This window comes from Megascapheus bottae, chromosome 10 (genome assembly GCF_031878675.1).
Source record: "Megascapheus bottae isolate mThoBot1 chromosome 10, mThoBot2.hap1, whole genome shotgun sequence".
In the NCBI taxonomy this organism is placed as follows: Eukaryota; Metazoa; Chordata; class Mammalia; order Rodentia; family Geomyidae; genus Megascapheus; species Megascapheus bottae.
In genome coordinates this window covers 18,516,031-18,534,704 of record NC_143518.1, presented here as the reverse complement: position 1 = coordinate 18,534,704, position 18,674 = coordinate 18,516,031, and the positions used below count along the sequence as shown (strand labels likewise).

Here is an 18,674-nt window from a genome sequence, read left to right as displayed (position 1 = left end):
CGTGCCAAATTACACAGACTTTGGTTAAGTGCAGTAAACTCTAGAGAGAATTTTGTCTTTGTTACCTGTTTCTTTCTCCCTAATCACTCTGGTTCTCTGATATGGTGAACGTCTGAGGCAGTGGTAAGAGGAGAAACCCTTCAGCTGATCAGAGGTAGAGCCTCTATCCTGTTCTCTAATGCATTTCACTACAGATTGCCAGAAGAGCCATTTCAATGTTCTAATCTTTTGTATTTAAGCCTACCCATTTCCAATCAGCAAAACTTACTTGCAAGTTTTTGGTGCTTAGCCAAGTATGGTATCTAATGCCTGTAATCCTAGCTATTCAGGAGGAGAGGCTGAGAAGATCCTAGCAGTTCTAGCAAAAAGTCCTTGAAATACCTTGTCACCGAACAGTTGAGAACTGGGCTACTTAATATCAACCCAGCTTTAAGGGACAAGTTTAGAAGACTCCAATGTTAGAAGCAGGGGTATACACTTGTCATCCCACCTATAGCAGGAAACATAAAATATTAGAACAGAGTCCAGGTACTGGCCAGGCAAAAAGCAAGCCTCTCAAAATAACCAGTGCACAAAAGGGCTAGAGATGTGCTTAGCAATCCCTGAGTTCAAACCCCAGTATGCACCCAAATTTATTATGATTTAATGTGACAGCTAAGAGACACTCCATTTTCATTCGCTTAGTGACATTATAAGTTGGAAACATTTAATACATGTTTGCATGATCATGCTTTATTTCCTAACAATAGTACTTAATATATGTGCCCAAAGGTGACATCAGTCTGTTGCTTTATCTATGTATGGCCCTTTTGGGCTTTCCTTTCTGCTCCAGCTCTTTTTCTTAAGACTTAAGCTGACAATCTTTCCTTAAAGATGTTTTGAGCTGTGTTCACCTATTATCTAACCTCTTTATTGAATTTTATAGAATTTCCATTCTAACCACCTCAGGGGACAAAATGCTGCTGATTCTGTAAATAATGTAATATGAAGTGATTTAGATCTTTAGAGGTCAGAGAGACAGGTCTATTCTTTTCTAATTACTTTAATGGCAGTGCTCAGTGCTTCAAGGAACCTGGTTATTTCAGCATTATTTATTCCTTTGGGGGATTGTAGCTACTTTGCGGAAGTTAAGGACAATGATTTAATTGAAATCCAACACATTCTAGGACAATTTATAAGTTCTAATGTGCAAATTTTCCTTTTGCGCCTTTCAATGCATTCAAGGCTCTTTTTCTTTGATTTGCAACAGTATGAAATAACACACGCTCCTCTATTTGTGTTACTTTTCTTAAAAAATGTTATATTGGAAAATTTCTGTCATCAACTTTAGCAACATTTTATCTATTACTGTTTCATTTTTCTCTGACTCATTCTTTTTCTGTTATTAACACGTGTGCTGGATTGCTTATCCTGTGGCACATCAAGTAGCACATCTCCAAGGATTTGTTTTCTAAAAAAAGAGTATTTTTTTCTCCGATGTTCACCCTACGTAACATCGAGTTTACTTTGTTCTCTGTAATTTGTCTTAGCCATTAACTAAGTGAACTATTTCTGAAATGCCAGTCTTCAGTAGTAGAATGTCTGTCTGGGTTTAAACTTTTGGTCTGCTGACATCTCTTGTCTCCAGGTTTCCTTTCATGGACAACATGCTTCACTTCACTGGGGATAGTTGTAAGGAAGGTCACTTTAAAATCCTTATCACATGGACAGCAGGTTCTGAAGTTGATCATGTTCCAAAGACTTTCTCTTCTACCTGGAACTCTGAATCATTTAATATCTGAATTAATTAAATAACCAATTTTTATGCGGATGCTAAATATTTGAATTCATTTTTAATTAATTAAAACATCAATTTATTAAATGTATCAATATTAAAGCAAATACTTGAATTAATATTTGAATTTTTTTTATGTGTGTGCTGGGCCTTCAACTCAGGGCTTGGGCCCTGTCCTCGAGCTGCTTCTGTGCTCCAGGTTCTACGCCCCAGGCCACAGCTCCACTTCTGGCTTTTGGCACTTGGGGTCTGGAGAGCCATGTCTTGCTCGCATTTAGGTGACAGCCTCTCGGCCACCCCTGGCTCCTACCCTGGGCCCCCCCTCCCGCCCCCCCCCCGGAAAAGCCTGCGCTCGGAGCGAGCGGCGGCGGAAGGCCGGAACGGCGGTGCGCGCTCCCCGGCTTCCGGCGGGGCTCGCGTGGCGGTGCACCGCGCGGGCCGGCATGGAGGAGCAGCGCGATTCCGAGCCGACTCCTGGCGGCAGTGCCGCGGATGCTGGCGGCGTTGGTGGCGGCGGCGCCCACCCGTGGGCCCCTCAGGACGCCTGGATGGCCACGCACCCTAAGGTCAGCGGAGGGAGAGGAGGAGAAGGAGGAGGAGGGCGGCGGCGGCGCCGGCCCCTTTCTCAGGCGGAACTCGGGGGCCGCGGTCCCACGGCGACCCGCGGACGCGCGGCGGCGCGCACCGGCCTCCCCCGGAGGCCAGCACTCAAGTCCTTTCTTCAGCCAGAGATCCCCACACCCTGGATCCCCGCGGCTCCTGGGCCGCCGTGCACGGAGCGCGAAGCCAGAGCCCTGAGCAAGGTCTCCGGGACTGTGCCGAGCCCAGATTCGTCCGCGGCCCTCGGGGGCGCGCTCCTGACTTCTCACACCTGGTGCCCTGGGCCCCTTTGACAGGCCCACGGCCCCCCGTCCTGCTCCTGCGGGAAGATTGCCACCCGCAGTGAGTTGGTGTTGAGTCTGACAAGGACCAGACCAACAAGACTGCAGTCCCCCCCCCCCCCCAGCCAAGGAGTAGTAATTCATAGTTATCCTAAATCCAACAACAAAAACCTTGAAAGAATACTTAAGCCCAGAGTGATTTCTCCCCACACTGTCTTTTGCTTGATTTTTTTTTTTTTGGTCTCCCCGCTCTCTCCCTTTCAGACCTCGAGAAAAGAAACCATAGCAGTTATTGAGTACCTTAAAAAGAAAATAGCAACCTGGCTCACCCCTGTAATCCTAGCTACTCAGGCAGCTGAGATCTGAGGATTTAGGTTCAAGGCTACCTTTGCAGGAAAGTCTATGTGACTCCACCACCAATTAATCACCCAAGACCTATAAGTTACAACTATGGCCCAAATGGTAGAGCACCAGCCTTGTGCAAAAAAAAAAAAAAAAAAAAAATCTCAGAGACAAGGCCCAGGTGCTGAGTTCAAACCTCAGGACCGGCAAAGCTACCAAAACAAACCCGATTAACTTTTTAAGACGGAAAGAAATAACCGATGAGTTTCCAGGAATGCCTTTTTGTCAGTGTGAAAATTACTCAGTAAAATGGTATCAGTAAATCAAAATGGCATCCTATTACCTTCAGACACAAGTTACGTTCTGTAATTCATGTTTTGAGTTTAAGCACAAGGACCTCGCAACCTGCCTCAAAATTAACATTATTTTTCATGTTCTGTTTGGGGTACACAACTGAGCATGGCTCTCAGGCACTGGTGTCTTTACCATGAAGCAGATGTAGAAAGGTTACACCGGGGCTGCCATATAGCTGTCACAGCTCCCCTCCTAGTAACCCTCCATATCCATCTGGTCAAGGATCTATCTGGAAGCCTTGGTAGTTTTCTTCTTTAAAATTCAACAAATACATAACTGCCTTTGCTCATGCATGAGTGACACTAGCAAGGGTATTTTAGCAGACTCTATATGTAACTAAGAAGTTAAGGAAATAGAAATGCCCTACTAACATGTCCCAACAAAAACACGATTAAAATGTGTATCTTCTCTGTGAATGGATTTCTTTACAAGCCCTTGAATATGTGTGCCTTAGTTCTACCTTCATGTGAAAGTAGAGCACCACAACAGTGCTGTGCTTCTCTGTATACTCAAACCACACATGTCCTGCATGAAAAATTCATCATCCAGTCCCCCTGATTAGAGTACCTTTGACTCATGGACATGCTTTTCTCCCCATTCACATATTTTTTTTTAATACATTTTTTTTTTTTTTTTGGCCAGTCCTGGGCTTCAGCTCAGGGCATGAGCACTGTCCTTGGGCTTTCTCAAAGCCAGAGCTCTACCACTTGAGCCACAGCACCAGTTCTGGCTTTTTTTTCCCTAAGTATGTGGGACTGAGGAATCAAACCTGGGTCTTTGTGCATGCTAGGCAAGCACTCTACCACTAGGCCAAACTCCCGGTCCCCCCCATTCACATATTTTTATTTTTGCCAGTTCTGGAGCTTGAACTCAGGGCCTGAGCACTGTATTTTGGGGCTTTCTCAAGACTGGAGCTCTACCACTTGAGCTGCAGCACCACTTCCAGCTTTTTCCATGTATGTGGTACTTAGAAATCAAACCCAGGGCTTCGTGCATGCTAGGCAAGCACTCTTACCATAACTCCTGGCTCCTGTCTCTTAAGATTTTAAGTACAGTTCCCTGTAAGCTCTGTATTTGCAGATTCAAACACTTTGGATTGAAAGGATTTGAAGACAAAGTTGCATTAGTGCTGAAAGGGTACAGCAACTATTTATAGAGTGTTTGCATTGTTATTAGATTATATTGGTATTAGAGGTAACCAAGAGAGGATTTGAAGTATATAAGAATATGTGAATAGATTAAATGTAAATGTACAGAGATGAATATTCCTGAATTCTGGTATTAGTAGTGGGGTAGGGGAGGGGATGGCAGCTAGAGCCGTTCTATGGATACTGGAGGGAAGACTATGACTCTATTTATTCTAACAATTATAGGTTCTTTACAAAGATTGGATCTTATATAGCCTTGTAACTTCCACTAAATTAGGAATACATATTTTAGTGATCATGTATGCATATGTGTGTATTCAGTGACTGGTTGAAAAATATTAAAAGTTTCTTCCTTCCCTATTTTGTATTACATTTTTATTTTCAGTACTTAGAAATGATGGAATTAGACATAGGAGATGCAACTCAAGTTTATATTGCGTTCTTGGTTTACCTGGACCTCATGGAGAGTAAGTTCTTTGCTTATGTTGCTTGGTTATTGGGGCCACGGGGATTTGGGACTTAGGTTGGAATGTAGCATTGGTGACATATCAGTCATTTTTGCATTTGTTATTAATTTTGCCAGTTAATTTAATATTCTTCATTCCTTTACATTAGGAATAACTGTAGCAGAAAAAGGTTAGTAAAGTACAGAGAGGAAATAATATTTATGAGTGATATTTGCTGAGCTCAGTTTGGGTAGAGCTTGCAAATTTTATTGTTTGCTTTTAACAACCATTATCATCCATTCCATGATGCTCTTTTAGGTAAAAGCTGGCATGAAGTAAATTGTGTGGGATTGCCAGAACTGCAGCTCCTCTGCCTGGTGGGTACAGAGATAGAAGGAGAAGGGCTACAGACGGTGGTGCCTACTCCCATCTCTGCATCTCTCAGCCATAACAGGTGAGTGGATGATTTCAGTTTTATCAGGTCCTTTGGGGAATAGGAAACATTTATCCTCTTGGTGAAGAAGCAAGACTTCTGACTTGGGCACTCTCTCTTCTTGGCTCTGATGGAAGCCAGCTGCCATATGACCTAGCTATAGCAAGTAGAGAAGACACGGTGATTCCCGAAGAAGCAAGAGTGTTGTAAAGGTGGGAGCAGGGGAGAGAGGTTCACGAGTGTAGTTGAAGAGCATAATGTTTAGCTGGAAGCCACATACGTGAAGGTTGGGTTATAGGGAGAAAGGACTAGGTTCTCCTTGGGTGAGTATAAGCATGGAGTTAGAGGGCAGAGCACTGAAATTGCAGCATGGATAGCTTTGATGAATGCCTTGTTTTCCTTTGTATAGCCTTGCATTGAGAAGAAGTTCATTGGGCGATTTTCTGAAAATATGTGGGATATGCAAAGGTAACTCACCATGAATAGGAAAAAAAAATAGGTTTACTTAAGACAGCAAACAGTTTTTACTCAGTAATAAGGCGCTTATAAAAAATAAATTTGTTCCCTGCACATTTTAAATATCAGTTGTGGGATAATACTCCCTGAGAGTTTTTGTTTTGATTTAGTAGGTGTTAGGGGTTTCTATGTGTTTGGCTCAGTACTGGGAGACCATGCTGATCAAGTCTCAGTCACAGAAACAGTATCTCAGCATTGAATGCTATCTTACAAAGTAAAATTTCTTGGGGCCGGGCATTTTCAAGGCTAGAACTCTACCACTTGAGCCACAGCACCCCTTCTGGCTTTTTCTATGTATGTGGTACATACATAGAATGGAACCTGGGCCTTCATGCAGGCTAATCAAGCACTCCACCACTAGGCAAAACTCCAGGCCCCAAGAAATTTTATTTTCTAAGCTATTCCTACTTCACTGTGGTTTTAAAAATCTATTGTAAAACAAAGCCAGACACAGAACCTACGTAATTACAAGAAGTGGCATGTGAATGAGACGATACGTATTTTCAAGAATTTTAATGTTATATTAACAAGTGTCCTGTCAACTTGTTAGAAGCATTATTACTTGCTGACTACATGGGCACACAGCTGTAATACATTCTCCTGAGCCATGCTGCTTAGCTCCTTGAATGTGGGGAGTGGATTGTTAGCTTGTTGTTATTCTGTTTTGGTTTTTGTTTGGTTGGTTAGTTCTGGACTTAGAGCTTGATCTCAGGGCTTGGGTACTATCCCTGAGCTTTTTTGCTTAAGATTAGTGCTCTACCACTTGAGCTACAGTTCCACCTCTGATATTTTTGGTGATTAATTGGAGATAAGAGTCTTACGGACTTTCCTGTCTGTGCTGGCTTTGGACTGCAGACCTGAGATCTCAGCCTCCTGAATAGCTAAGATTATAGGTATAAGCCACAGGTGGTTGGCTCGGAAGTCTTTTTAATGCTCTGTGTTACTTGAGAACACTGGAGGCAGCCATGTGTACTAATGGGGAAGCTGGGTAACATTCAGTATCCAAGAGTGAGAGGAGATGGCTGTGCTAGAGGTATATTTTCATTCCTTTCCCAGCAGAGAGCTTGGAGGCCTGTCAGCCTTCATTGATGTTTCCCAGTTCTAGGATATGTTATTTGTGAATCTGGGCTGAGCTATTATTTGTTTTAACTACAACTTAGTTACAAAACATTTCATTCATGGGGACCAGTAATCCTAGTATGTCACTTGAAGCCGTTTCAGTGGCTGTCAGCTCTCTCTCACACGAGTGGCAGCCGAACCCCTGTCTTTGCATGGCTCATTCCTTCCTTGACTTGTTTTACAACTCTCCTGTGGCATGAGCCCACTCCTTATAAGGCATTCACTCTAAGCAGTGTTTAATGTAACTGTGTTTCTATCTGAGTGTGCTTTACAAATGCCAAAACAGATTTTCAGTCTGTGTCACACGACTTTTCCCAAGCTGTGGTTTTGTTTGCTTAGTTTCTGGCACAAGTGCAGACAGATCCCATTACAGGGTGAATGTGTGTTTGAATGACAGTGAGTATATATGATCACACCTAAAACAATTTGTCATATTTTCAAATCCCAGAAGGTCTTGTATACACTAGTCCTGCAAATATTGATTTAATGCTAATTGCCACTCTCCAGTGGGAGAATAAAATTAGCAAAGACCCGTTGCTGATTGTTGGTGGGAATATTATGGAGTATAAGGTGACTAGTTGTTAGCATTTCCTAAAGGCAAGGGCACATCTTTTTTCCTCCCCTCAACTAAAAAACACTTACCAAAGCTAATAACTTTTAGTATGCAGTATATGTGTCTGGATGGCAATTCGTGTGGAAAGCACCTTGAACTATTTTCTACCTAAGGCAATCTAAGGAACCCATGAATAATCTTGACAAATGCCACTGGAGGTGAAGCACATTTCCCCAGATACCACTGTCACATGAAATCCAAGTCACAGTGTTGCAGAAGTCAGCAGTAACAGGTCACACACAACATACATAGTTGTTGATATTGATGTTCAGATAGATTCTCTTTGGGCCAGTTTGCTGTTGCTATTTGTAGAGTATTACAGTGAGAGAGACCTATTAAGCCAAAGTTAGAAAAGCAGTATGGCAGATCTCTAAAGTGGAATTTGTGTTGCAGGTAGCTATTAATGTGTCAGGGTCTCTAATGACTTTCACCATGACCAAACTTAGGAGCAAAAGCAATTTTATTTTTGATTTCTGGGTCCCAGCAGTTCCTCTTCCCTATGACAGCATGCTACCTCTCCATTCTAAGATGTATTTTGTACAATTGTCACATCTAGAAATGGCATAGACCATTTTGTTTTCAATGGTCTATACGTCTTCTGGGTCACAGAGGATGGAAATTCTTTTATACGTAATTGTTTCTAACCTGGGTAAAGAGTACATGTTCATGAATATACATGCATTTAAGCATGCATGCATGCATGCATACATGCGCACAGTGCACACACATGCTTGTGTGTATACACACATTTATAGTATGTGTTTTGCTTTATGATGATTGGTGACCTCTCAAACATTTTATCTGAGAAAGTTATTCCAGGAGTTCTCTTTCTAGACATAGCTTCCTATCTGAATATTATTCCTCAAATTAGGAGAAAATTCCATAATCTTTATACCAAATTGTACTTCTGCTGGATACCATAAAAAAGTAAAAGTCTATAAGAATTTTTGTCATTTGGTACAATCAAGATTCTTGGCAAGACTACAATTACATACATTTTGGCTGAACATGGTGACGCATGCCTGTAATCCTAGCTGCTTTGGAAGTGGAGAGTGGAAGGACTGTGGTTTGGAGACAACTCAGGCAAAAGGTTAGCATGATTCCATCTTAAAAAAATAGGCTTGGGCCAGGCACGGTGGCTCACACCTATAATCCTAGCTACTCAGGAGACTGAGATCTGAGGACCAAGGTTCAAAGCCAGCCCAGGCACTAAAGGATCTAAGACTTTTATCTCCAGTTAACCTCTAGAAACCAGTAAATGGGGCTTGGCTCAAGGGTAGGGTGGTAGCCTTAAGCTGAAGAGCACAGGGATAGTGCCCAGGCCAAGTTCAAGCCCCATGACCCCCCCCCCCACACACACACAAAGAATAAGTTTGATAGGGTTGGCGATATCGCTCAGTTGACAGAGCACTAGCCAGTGAACAAAAGCATTAAGTACTGAGTTCAAGTCCTGGCATGATACTATGTATATAGAGTTCTAGCTATATGAACTGGGAGGCCATAGGTAGGAGGAACACAAACCAGACTGGCCTGGGCAAGAGTGCAAGACTGTCTAAGTTATAACTTTAAATTATAAAGAGCTGGAGTTATGATTCAAACAGTTGAGTATAAACACAGGGCCCCAAGTTTAAGCCCCAGTACTGCCAGCAAAAAAGAAAACAACCCCAACAACATAAAAAGACAAATAAAAGAAATGTGTTCCTCTAGAGAAGTGAAACCATTAAATAGCCCTTGGTAGACTTCCTGGCTAGTGATTATCTAACCAAGGCCTGTTGTAGTCTGCTGTCACAGTGAGGTAGCACGTTCTTCCACTTCCCAGTGAGGGAGTGTGGGCCCGTTCTTCATCACAGTTAATTTCTCCATAATTCTTAAACATTGTCAGGGTTTAAAGATGGGGGAAAGCCTACTGATTTTCATATAGAACATGGTTATTTAAAAATCTACTTGTATTTGGTTATTTGAAATTGGATAGGGAAGCGGGGAAAACAAGATGGGGGGTGGGGGGGGAGGGTAATGGGGACCAAGACATGTGAAAGGGTATCAATGTATGTGAATTAATGCACCTTCTATCTGGCAAATATCATGTAACCCTTTTATTAATTACAATAAAAATACCAAAAAAATCTACTTAGATTATTTAAAAAAAAACAAAACTTCTTATAGAACATGATTATTTAAAAATCTGTGCTATCCCAATTCCTTACACAGTGGTCACTAGATAATATAAATGGATCGGTTATTTACTGCAACATCTGTGGCATTGTTGTTTTATGAGGAGAAAAGAAGACCTGATATTTTGAAACAGTAGGCTATTTCTTATTGTTGTTGTTTTCCAGTTGTGGGGCTTGAACTCAGGGTCTGAGCACTGTCCTTGGACTTTTCTCAAGGTTAGAGCTCTACCACTTGAGCCTCAGCACCATTTTCAGCTTTTTGTATGTATGTGGTACCTAGGAATTGAACCCAGGTCTTCGTGCATGCTAGGCAAGCACTCTGCCATTAGGCCAAACTTCCAACCCAACAGTAGGCTATCTTATTGGCTATTTGTAAACTAAAATAATATGTCAATAAAGTATTATAAACATCTATAATTATACTTCTTAAGCACTACATATAATGGATGTAAATTGAAAGGAATATGATTATAGACCATCTAGTGGCAAAATGGAAGGGTGTTTTGGTTTGGTGAGCACATGAAACGGTACATTGCAGATTACACCATCATTGTGGATTATGATGCCTGGGCTGGAGAGGTAGAAAGTTCCACAGGTTTTGGCCATCAAGTGGTCCATCTAGAGGTGAGGTGGACAGCTGTTATGTCCAGTGTGTTAGATGTAATGAAATACACACAAGGCTGAGGAAGATTGTGGGGAGGGGCCTAATCCATACCAGGACAGGAGATGGGCTGGGAAACCTCCCCAGAGTTACCAGATGTCTGAGATCTGAAAGGGCCTTCAACACAGCACAGCCATGGAGAAGGAGGCTCCTGCAGAAGTACTCACATGAGCCACGTGTCCAAGGTGAAGGGAGCATGAAAACTCCAAATGGGCTGCTTATAACAGCATTGGAATGGCTGCCACTGGTGGTGAGAAAATTGTGTGTGTGTGTGTGTGTGTGTGTGAAAGAGAGAGAGAGAGAGAGAGAGAGAGAGAGAGAGAGAGGGGGGGGAGAGAGATTGGGAGAGAGAGTCATACAGACAGAGTATGAATGGACATAGAATGAGAAAGGAAGGGAGAGACAATATATGAACGAGTAAACTTGTGGGAAACAGCAGTGAGAATAAAGGGATTAAGTGATTTCAGGATCTAATAAGTGATCAGAGAATTGAAAGTCTAGAGAAAGCAAGATCAAGAGTTTTGTGTCCTTGGGAAACAGACCCTGATGCGGAATCTGTACATTGTAGACACCGGCTCCTGTTCTGTAAGACATTAATACACATGCACAACCGTGTGAGGATATGGAGGTGATGGCTGTTGGTGCAAGTGTGGTTGGTGACTGGAGGAGGTTCAGTGACTCCCCTGCCACCTCCTTGTCTCCCTTGTAGAACCTTCTCAGGTTACTGACCTGTAAGTGTGGAAGTGCAGACCCTATCTCTTATTTATGCTCACATTGTAAACAGCGTTATTCACTTCCATGGTTTTAAACACCACCAAAATGCCTTTGACTCTACAATTTGTTTCTGCACCTGCACAAGAGTTCTCCCATGGAGGTTAGACTTGTGCATCTCCAGTTAGCATGTCCAAGGGGACTCTTGCTTTCCCTGCACCTCTTCTGTCTGTGGGCTTTCATTCTTGAAGGCACTGTAAGTGGTAGTTGAGAGTAGTATGCCCTGCTTGTCTAAAACTGATTTAGATACAGACTGAGTATGTGGGACTTGCTTCCATTCCCTGGAAGCTCTTTGGAACTGATGCTTTTTTTTTTTCCCTTTTTTTAACCTGCACTGGACAGTTTCTCTTTCAAACCCTCTGTGACGTGCAGCTGATTTTATGAGAGTGCTGTGGCTGAGGAAATGTGCTTTACTTCTGCAAGCATCTATCAAGATTATTTATAGACTCCTTACAGTCCCGTAGGCAGAAAACAGTCTACGGTGCTTTCCACAGGGACGGATTGTCCACACACATAGGTTGATAGACCATTTTATAACACAAACTAAAAAGTACTTGTTACCTTGAGAAAGTAATTTTAGTTTTTATTTTTTTTTAATTTTAGTTTTTAATTAAAAAAAATTGGGGAATATACTGAGACTTGAACTCAAGGCCCCAGAATGCTGCCAGTCTTTTTGCTTTTGTGATTTAAATGAGGTCTCCTATAGGTCCTCCTATTTATACCTCCTATTTAGTAGAGATGACAAAGTATTTATTGTGCCTGTCTTTTTTATTAATTGAGATAGGGTCTCATGAACTTTTTGCTCAGACTGGCCTTGAACAATGATCCTCCAGATCTTAGTCTCCTGAGTAGCCAGGAATATAGATGTGAGCTACCCCAAAAGTGTTTTAGATAAGAGAAAGCTATCAACTAATCACCTCACATTTTTCTTCTTCTTTCTTTTTCTTTCTTTTTTTGTCAGTCATGGAGCTTGAACTCAGGGCCTGAACCTTGAGCACTGTCCTTGAGCTTTTGTGCCAAAGGATATTCTGCTACTTTGAGCCACAGCTCCACTTCTTGTTCTCTGGAGGTTAATTGGAGATAAGAGTTTTGGCCGATTTTCTTCCCAAGGCTGGTTTCAATTCAAACCTGATCCTCAGATCCCAGCCTCTTCAGTAGCTAAGATTACAGCTGTGAGCCACTGGCACCCAGCTTTCACCTCATGTTCTTACTAGCATAATTTTCTTACAAATAATCAGAAATGGCCACTTTAGCAATTTTATTCTCCTGCTTGTGAACAGCAGTTATCATTAAATCAATGCTACCGAAAAGACCAGTGTGTATGAGATCTTCTGAGACTTGAAAAATAAGTGACGACATCTTAGCAATGCTCCTGCCTTTAAGTTAAATTCTGTTCCTTCTATATTCACCCTGCCCTTTTCCTTCTTTTCTACTGCTGTCTTTGGAAAGGACTGTATTACCTGTGGAACCAAGTTCCTTCTCAACATGACCAGAGATATTCTTAGCTTATGGGGTTTAATATTATAGTGGTACATATTTTCTTGAAGGATACCTAATATTATTTCCTGGGAAGTATATTGTTTATTGTAAGTTTATTATTTGAGACTTGAAGTCTAACAAGTGATGAAATGATTTCTTCATGCTACATCTCTTCATACAAGGATATGTTCTCACCCCCACATCTTGCTGGAGTTGATGTTTGCTGGTGAGACTCCCCGGTTCTGAAGTCTTCTTTCAGCAGATATAGCAGTGTTTTTTGTCTTTCCCTTAAAAAACAGCAAGAAAGTAGCATTTTTTTTTTTAAAGCAGAGGGACTCCTCATTGACAGGAATAGCCACATAGTCACCTCATTGTTGAGCAAAACCCCTTGTGATTTCAGCTGACTTGCTTTTTAAAAAATTTTTCTTTTAACTAGGAAAGCATGGGTGTGACTTCCCAGGCGGCATTTTGTTACCTGAGATGAGCCTTTAGAACGGGGCCTTTGGGTGGACATGGATTCTTCAATGTCCCTGGTACTGACCTCCATTTTCATTGTATGATGGAGCATCATTCAGCCATACCATCATGAAGCACCAAGGAGCCAGTCCCTTGGAGAGATGTGGCCACAGCCTGTCATTCTGACCACGGTGGTTAACTCGCTTGGACTGAGTATTAACTTTGTAACTGTTTTTTCTTCAGGCTTGTTGTCTGGTTGGTTATGTTATGCTTATTTCCAGTGTGTAGAGCTCTTCTGTAATGTTGGAGAAGGAGAAACCTGCTGTGATCATTTGAATTTTGTTACTGTAAATCAGCAGCTGTGATGAATATTGATATATTTTTTCCTTTAGATGAGATTTTTTCCCCCTTGAGATTCAAGTCAGTGTAAAATTCAAATTCATCTTAATAGTATATAGGACCTTTTCACTTACTGATTTCTAAACTGATATTTCAAATGTATTGGAAATTAAATAGGATTGTAATATTCTGGTGATCTTTCCCCCATCTTGACGCCTTTACAGTCTTGTAGGATTTATTAAGCAGAAGTTCATAGCATTGTCCTTTTATGACTATTATTAGTAATCAATTGGAAAGCGCAGCCTGGTGACTTAGAGGCTCGGTGAACATTATTTTGAGGTTATGTGGTATCCTAGGAAGGAAACAAGGACAAATGATGGGTCTACATTAAGCACCTATGAAAAACAGACTGGAGCAGGGCATTGGTGACTCATACCAGTAATCCTAGCTACTTAGGAGGCTGAGATCTGAGGACTGTGGTTTGAAGCCAGCCTGGGCAGGAAAGTCCACGAAACTCTTACCTCTAATTAAGCACCAAAAGGCTGAAAATAGAGCTATGAATCAAGTAGTAGAGTACTAGCCTTGAGCAAAAAGGCTCCGGAATAGAACCCAGGCCTAGGACCAGCACATGGGTGTGCACACATGTACACACTAGCCTGGGAAAGATGCTAACAGGAAATTTGAGAAGACTTCTGAGTGTGTTTAAGTAACAGCTGCAGATAGTGTTGTTACTGTGAAGATTCCTTGGTAGTTTTCCTCACACACATTGCCAAGTAGTAAACAAGATCTTGGAAATGGGAACTTCCATTCCACGTTTGACAGTGATTTCTCTCAACTCTGAAAACAAAACCCCTTTTACAACTCTGAGCTTCATTTTCAAACCTTAGGGTTTCTCACATGGGTGTTTTGAGAAAGTCTGAAAATATTGTGCTCTTTATACTGAAGAAGTATGCGGACAAATAAATATCAGCTGAGAAGAGCAGCAAATGAGATGGAAATTGCTGTCCAAAAAACTCTATATATGGTCTTAAATCCCCATACACCTTTACACCTTAAGAAACACATACCTGTGTGCACACCTGCACACACACACACCCACCCACCTGTATCTTACGGAACAAGAGAGTGCATAAGAGTTTAAGTTTCTTAATGAGTTTTTACTTTCTGATCTGTATTGTATTTTCAGCACAGTCTGAATGTTAGGGCTACAGATACATTGCACATGGAGAAATAACTGTGGTGCATATTGACAACAGGAGGTTTGGATAAATCTGAATTTTTATAGCCATCCCCAGGCTATGTCTATAATTTTTATAGACAAAAATAATACAGGGCCAGAAGTTTGGCCTAGAGGTAGAGTTGCTTGCCTAGCTGGTACAAAGCCGCGGGTTCGATTCCTTGGTACCACATACATAGAAAAAGCTGGAAGTGGTGTTGTGGCTCAGGTGGTAGAGCACTAGCCTTGAGGTAAGCCCAAGGACAGTGTTCAAGCCCTGAGCTCAAGTCTCAGGACTGGCCAATAAAAACCAATAATAATAATTGTAATTATATAGGGTGGAGAGCCTATAGAAACTGATCTTTTTCTGGTTAGGTAATGCTTCATCACTTTTGAAAAAGGAAGCTATTTGTACTAAAAGATTTGACTACTAAAGTATGCTGTCTTTTAGCGGGTGATACTAACAAAGTTTCTAATTAGTACCTGTGATTATCTGAATCTAAGTGCACTGCTTATAGATGCTGATATTGGAGGCTTCAGGCATTTTTGTCATGTTTTGAGTATCATTTCCTCTTCCCAGTGTCTCACTGCATTGGATTCATCATTACCTGGCTAGTGGTGGCTCCTACATGCATTGTGTTTTTGCTTTCAGGATTAGGGAAATCCTGAAGGCTTCTCGAAAACTGCAAGGTGATCCAGATCTGCCGATGTCATTTACCTTGGCCATAGTGGAGTCTGACTCAACCATAGTCTATTATAAGCTCACTGATGGATTTATGCTGCCAGACCCTCAGGTCAGTTTTGAGGTAACTGGCAGTCAACACTGAATACAGAGGAAAATTACAACACATTCTAAGCTATTTGTACAACGACTGCTCCTTTTACCATTTGAAAAATTCCACCTGGTTATTTTTGCAAAAAAGTAATTCTCTTACTCCAGAGAATGTCAGTTTTCCAGAATATTTCATGAAGTCACCATTCATTTAATTATTATTATTGTTGGGGTAATGTTTAGAGGGGTTACAGTTACATTTGCCAGGTAGTAGGTGCATTACTTCTCACACACTGATATCCATACTCATGTTTATGTCCTCATTTCCCTCTTCCCACCCCTCCTAATCATCTTGTTTTCCCCCCTTCCCTTTTCTATTTCAAATAAACAAATAAACATATACACAATATGCCAGGTAACACAGTCAGATACAATAACAATATGAGATTAACCATAAGGGCCAAAAAAGAGAAAAGAAGTAACATAGGACATTAAGAACAAAGTGAATAACTGAAGTGGAATGTAAAGGCCAATAATAGTTTTAATCTAAAGAGTACTTCTTAAGGAACTCTTTCAAATGGGTGACATTTTTGCAGAAACATTTTAATGAAGTAACTGTTTTGTGCATGATATCTTTACACACTTTGTTGGCATAATTGGGATACTTACATAAAATGTCCTTCTGATTTTTCTCTTAAGTCACACTGTTGTGTAGGGAAAAGGGGCATTCTGATCCTTTTTCTTTGTGTTGCAGAATATTTCCCTTAGAAGATGACAACGCCTGTGCTCACAAAGGATTGAATTTGAGACCCATCAGGATTAAGCTACCTTATCCCTGATTATCTCATAAGCTTTCTTTCTGGAAAAAAAAAGAAAACTCCCAGATAAAAGAATTTGTATTGTCAGAGATGTACAGTAGTTGCTGTAGAGTGTTCTTAGTGGAGTCAGTCTGCATTTGTATACAAGTTATGGCAGGGTATATGCAGAGAGGAGAATACATGTGTTGCCCCTGTGGGCTTGCTGAGGTCACCTCCTCTTTCTCTTCTTCAGCCCTGTAGTACCTTTTGGCCATTTCACCCAGCTTGGAATGGCACTTACATGGCCTTAGGCACCTGAAGAATTTACTGCTCTCTGCTTTCCAGTAGACACGGAAGGATTCTTTTTGTTTGATTTCTTTTCCTGCTGCATTTACTTTCCTTTTCTATTAACCTTAGATCAGAACTGAAAATAAGCTCCTCAGGAGTGTAAGTTTACATGCGTGGACTAGCCAGGATCTCTGATTGTTGCCTACATGAATTGCTACCTACAGGAATACTGGGCCTTTTGTCCTACCATCCTTATTAGGTAATAGCTACACTACTGTATGAGATAGAGTGGAAAACATCACCCCTAAAAATGTCTCTATTAACTATGCCCAACCATTCCAATTTTCTTAATCCTCCAATTATGTTATACAAAGTATGAAAATTATATGCTCAAACATTATCCAGCTAGCATTACTTTTAATAGTCCAAATTGTGAGCCACTTAAAAGATTAGGTCAGGAATTTACACACTTTCTTAAAGGGCCAGGCACTAAACATTTAGGCTGTACATACATGCTCTACTGTCTGTCATAAGTGCCAGGCATTGCTGTTTGTAGCATGAAAATATCCATAGACAGTATGTCAACAATGGGCCAGGCTGTGTCATAGTAAATTCAAGCTTTATTTACAAATGTGGAGTCATTACTTAGCATCTCCTGGTCTAAGTAGTTAATAAACCTATCTATGAGTAGCACACTGTGTACTCATTAAAAATGAGGAGTGAGGGCCGGGAGTTTGGCCTAGTGGTTAAAGTGCTTGCCTAGCATGCAGGAAGACCCGGGTTCGAATCCTTGGTACCACATACATAGAAAAAAGCCGGAAGTGGTGCTGAGGCTCAAGTGGTAGAGCTCTAGCCTTGAGAAAGTCCAAGGACAGTGCTCAGGCCCTGAGCTCAAGCCCAGGACTGGCAAAAAAAAAAAAAAATGAGGAGTGAATATTATGACAAACACAAGAGCACATTTCAGTGAAAACATCGCACACTATGAAAGTGCAAGTGAATGTGAACATGTCTGCAAATAATATCCAGCATGGAAGAAGAGGATGATAAAGCAAGATTACTATCCGTGGTTATAGTAGCACGCGCTGTAGGATAAAGAAATAGGTGGCTTTCCTTCCCCAATATTTCAGTTTTTATTTCTATTACTTTTCTAATAAAATGTTATAAAATAAAAAGTGTCCTGAGCTCTCTATCCTATCTGTCATGGCCTGGTGAGACTCACACTTAGGGCTGCAGCGTGGAGGGTGAGGGAGGCAGGCATAGGTTGCTAGGCTGCCACCCAGCTGTTGACAGAGCTGTAGCCTCATGGAAGGCTTGGCTGGGGAAAAGTCCACCGCCTCTTGTATGCTGCTGGTGGTCTTCTATTCCATATGATGGCCTCTATTCCATGTGATGGTCTCTATTCCTAAAGGTGTGAGAGAAGGCCATCCTTGGCTTCTCAACAACATGGGCCCTCCTGGCATAACTGCTTTCTCCAAGCACCTTGTCATTCATGGTAATAAAGTCTTGTGTATCACATCACCATCACCATCTGGCACAGAGTTAGAATGCAGTTCACAGGTTCTACTTAGACCTTAATGAACAATAAAAAAAAATGGAAAAGATAAACCTTGGGACTATTTAGAGTAGTATAGAGTATTATTTCTGGTCTGTAGTTATTCCTGGAACCTTGGATGATATTTGATTTTCACTTCTGTTCTTGATGAAGCTATCTTACCACTCCTTCAGATTCCCTTTGATTTCCGGGGAGTTCTGAAGAGCTACTTATTCAGACCCTGTGCTCTGTGACTCCAACTCCCAATTTGCAGATCTAAGCATTCTTAAATAGCGTGTGATAAATTCTCGCCTGAGTCCACTGGGCCTTCTGTGGTTCTGTGTGAGGACTTTTATCACAGTGCTGCAAAAACAGCTGCTAATGGCTGTCAGGTTTCCATGTCCAGAAATATGGTGACTACAGGCCTTGGTAACTACAAGACCAGAGGCTCTTGGGGCTGGCTGTGAAAGGTTCTTTCTCCAATCTCTAAAGCCAGGACTCTACCTCACTGCACATCTTGAGCTGCTTACTACATTTCAGAATGCTCCCTGTGTTCTTGGACAGTGT

The 18,674-nt window shown here is 41.5% G+C and overlaps 1 protein-coding gene across 1 annotated transcript; it reads left to right on the top strand.

Annotated features, from left to right (window-relative positions):
- The first annotated feature begins 2,195 nt into the window (after positions 1-2,195).
- Positions 2,196-17,750, top strand: Tsen15 (tRNA splicing endonuclease subunit 15). The gene is made up of 5 exons (XM_090340257.1): positions 2,196-2,340; positions 4,885-4,966; positions 5,264-5,399; positions 15,372-15,513; positions 16,246-17,750. The coding sequence occupies exons 1-5, from the start codon at positions 2,218-2,220 to the stop codon at positions 16,264-16,266; spliced, it is 504 nt and encodes a 167-aa protein (XP_090196383.1). The 5' UTR covers positions 2,196-2,217; the 3' UTR covers positions 16,267-17,750.
- The last annotated feature ends 924 nt before the right edge of the window (positions 17,751-18,674 follow it).

What these genes read in the sequence shown, in the direction of transcription:
- Tsen15 (XM_090340257.1), top strand. Translation starts at nt 2,218, where the DNA reads ATGGAGGAGCAGCGCGATTCCGAGCCGACTCCTGGCGGCAGTGCCGCG. An exon ending in TTACCTGGACCTCATGGAGA is followed by an intron (nt 4,967 to 5,263) that starts GTAAGTTCTTTG and finishes ATGCTCTTTTAG; the next exon opens with GTAAAAGCTGGCATGAAGTA. An exon ending in TTATGCTGCCAGACCCTCAG is followed by an intron (nt 15,514 to 16,245) that starts GTCAGTTTTGAG and finishes TTTGTGTTGCAG; the next exon opens with AATATTTCCCTTAGAAGATG.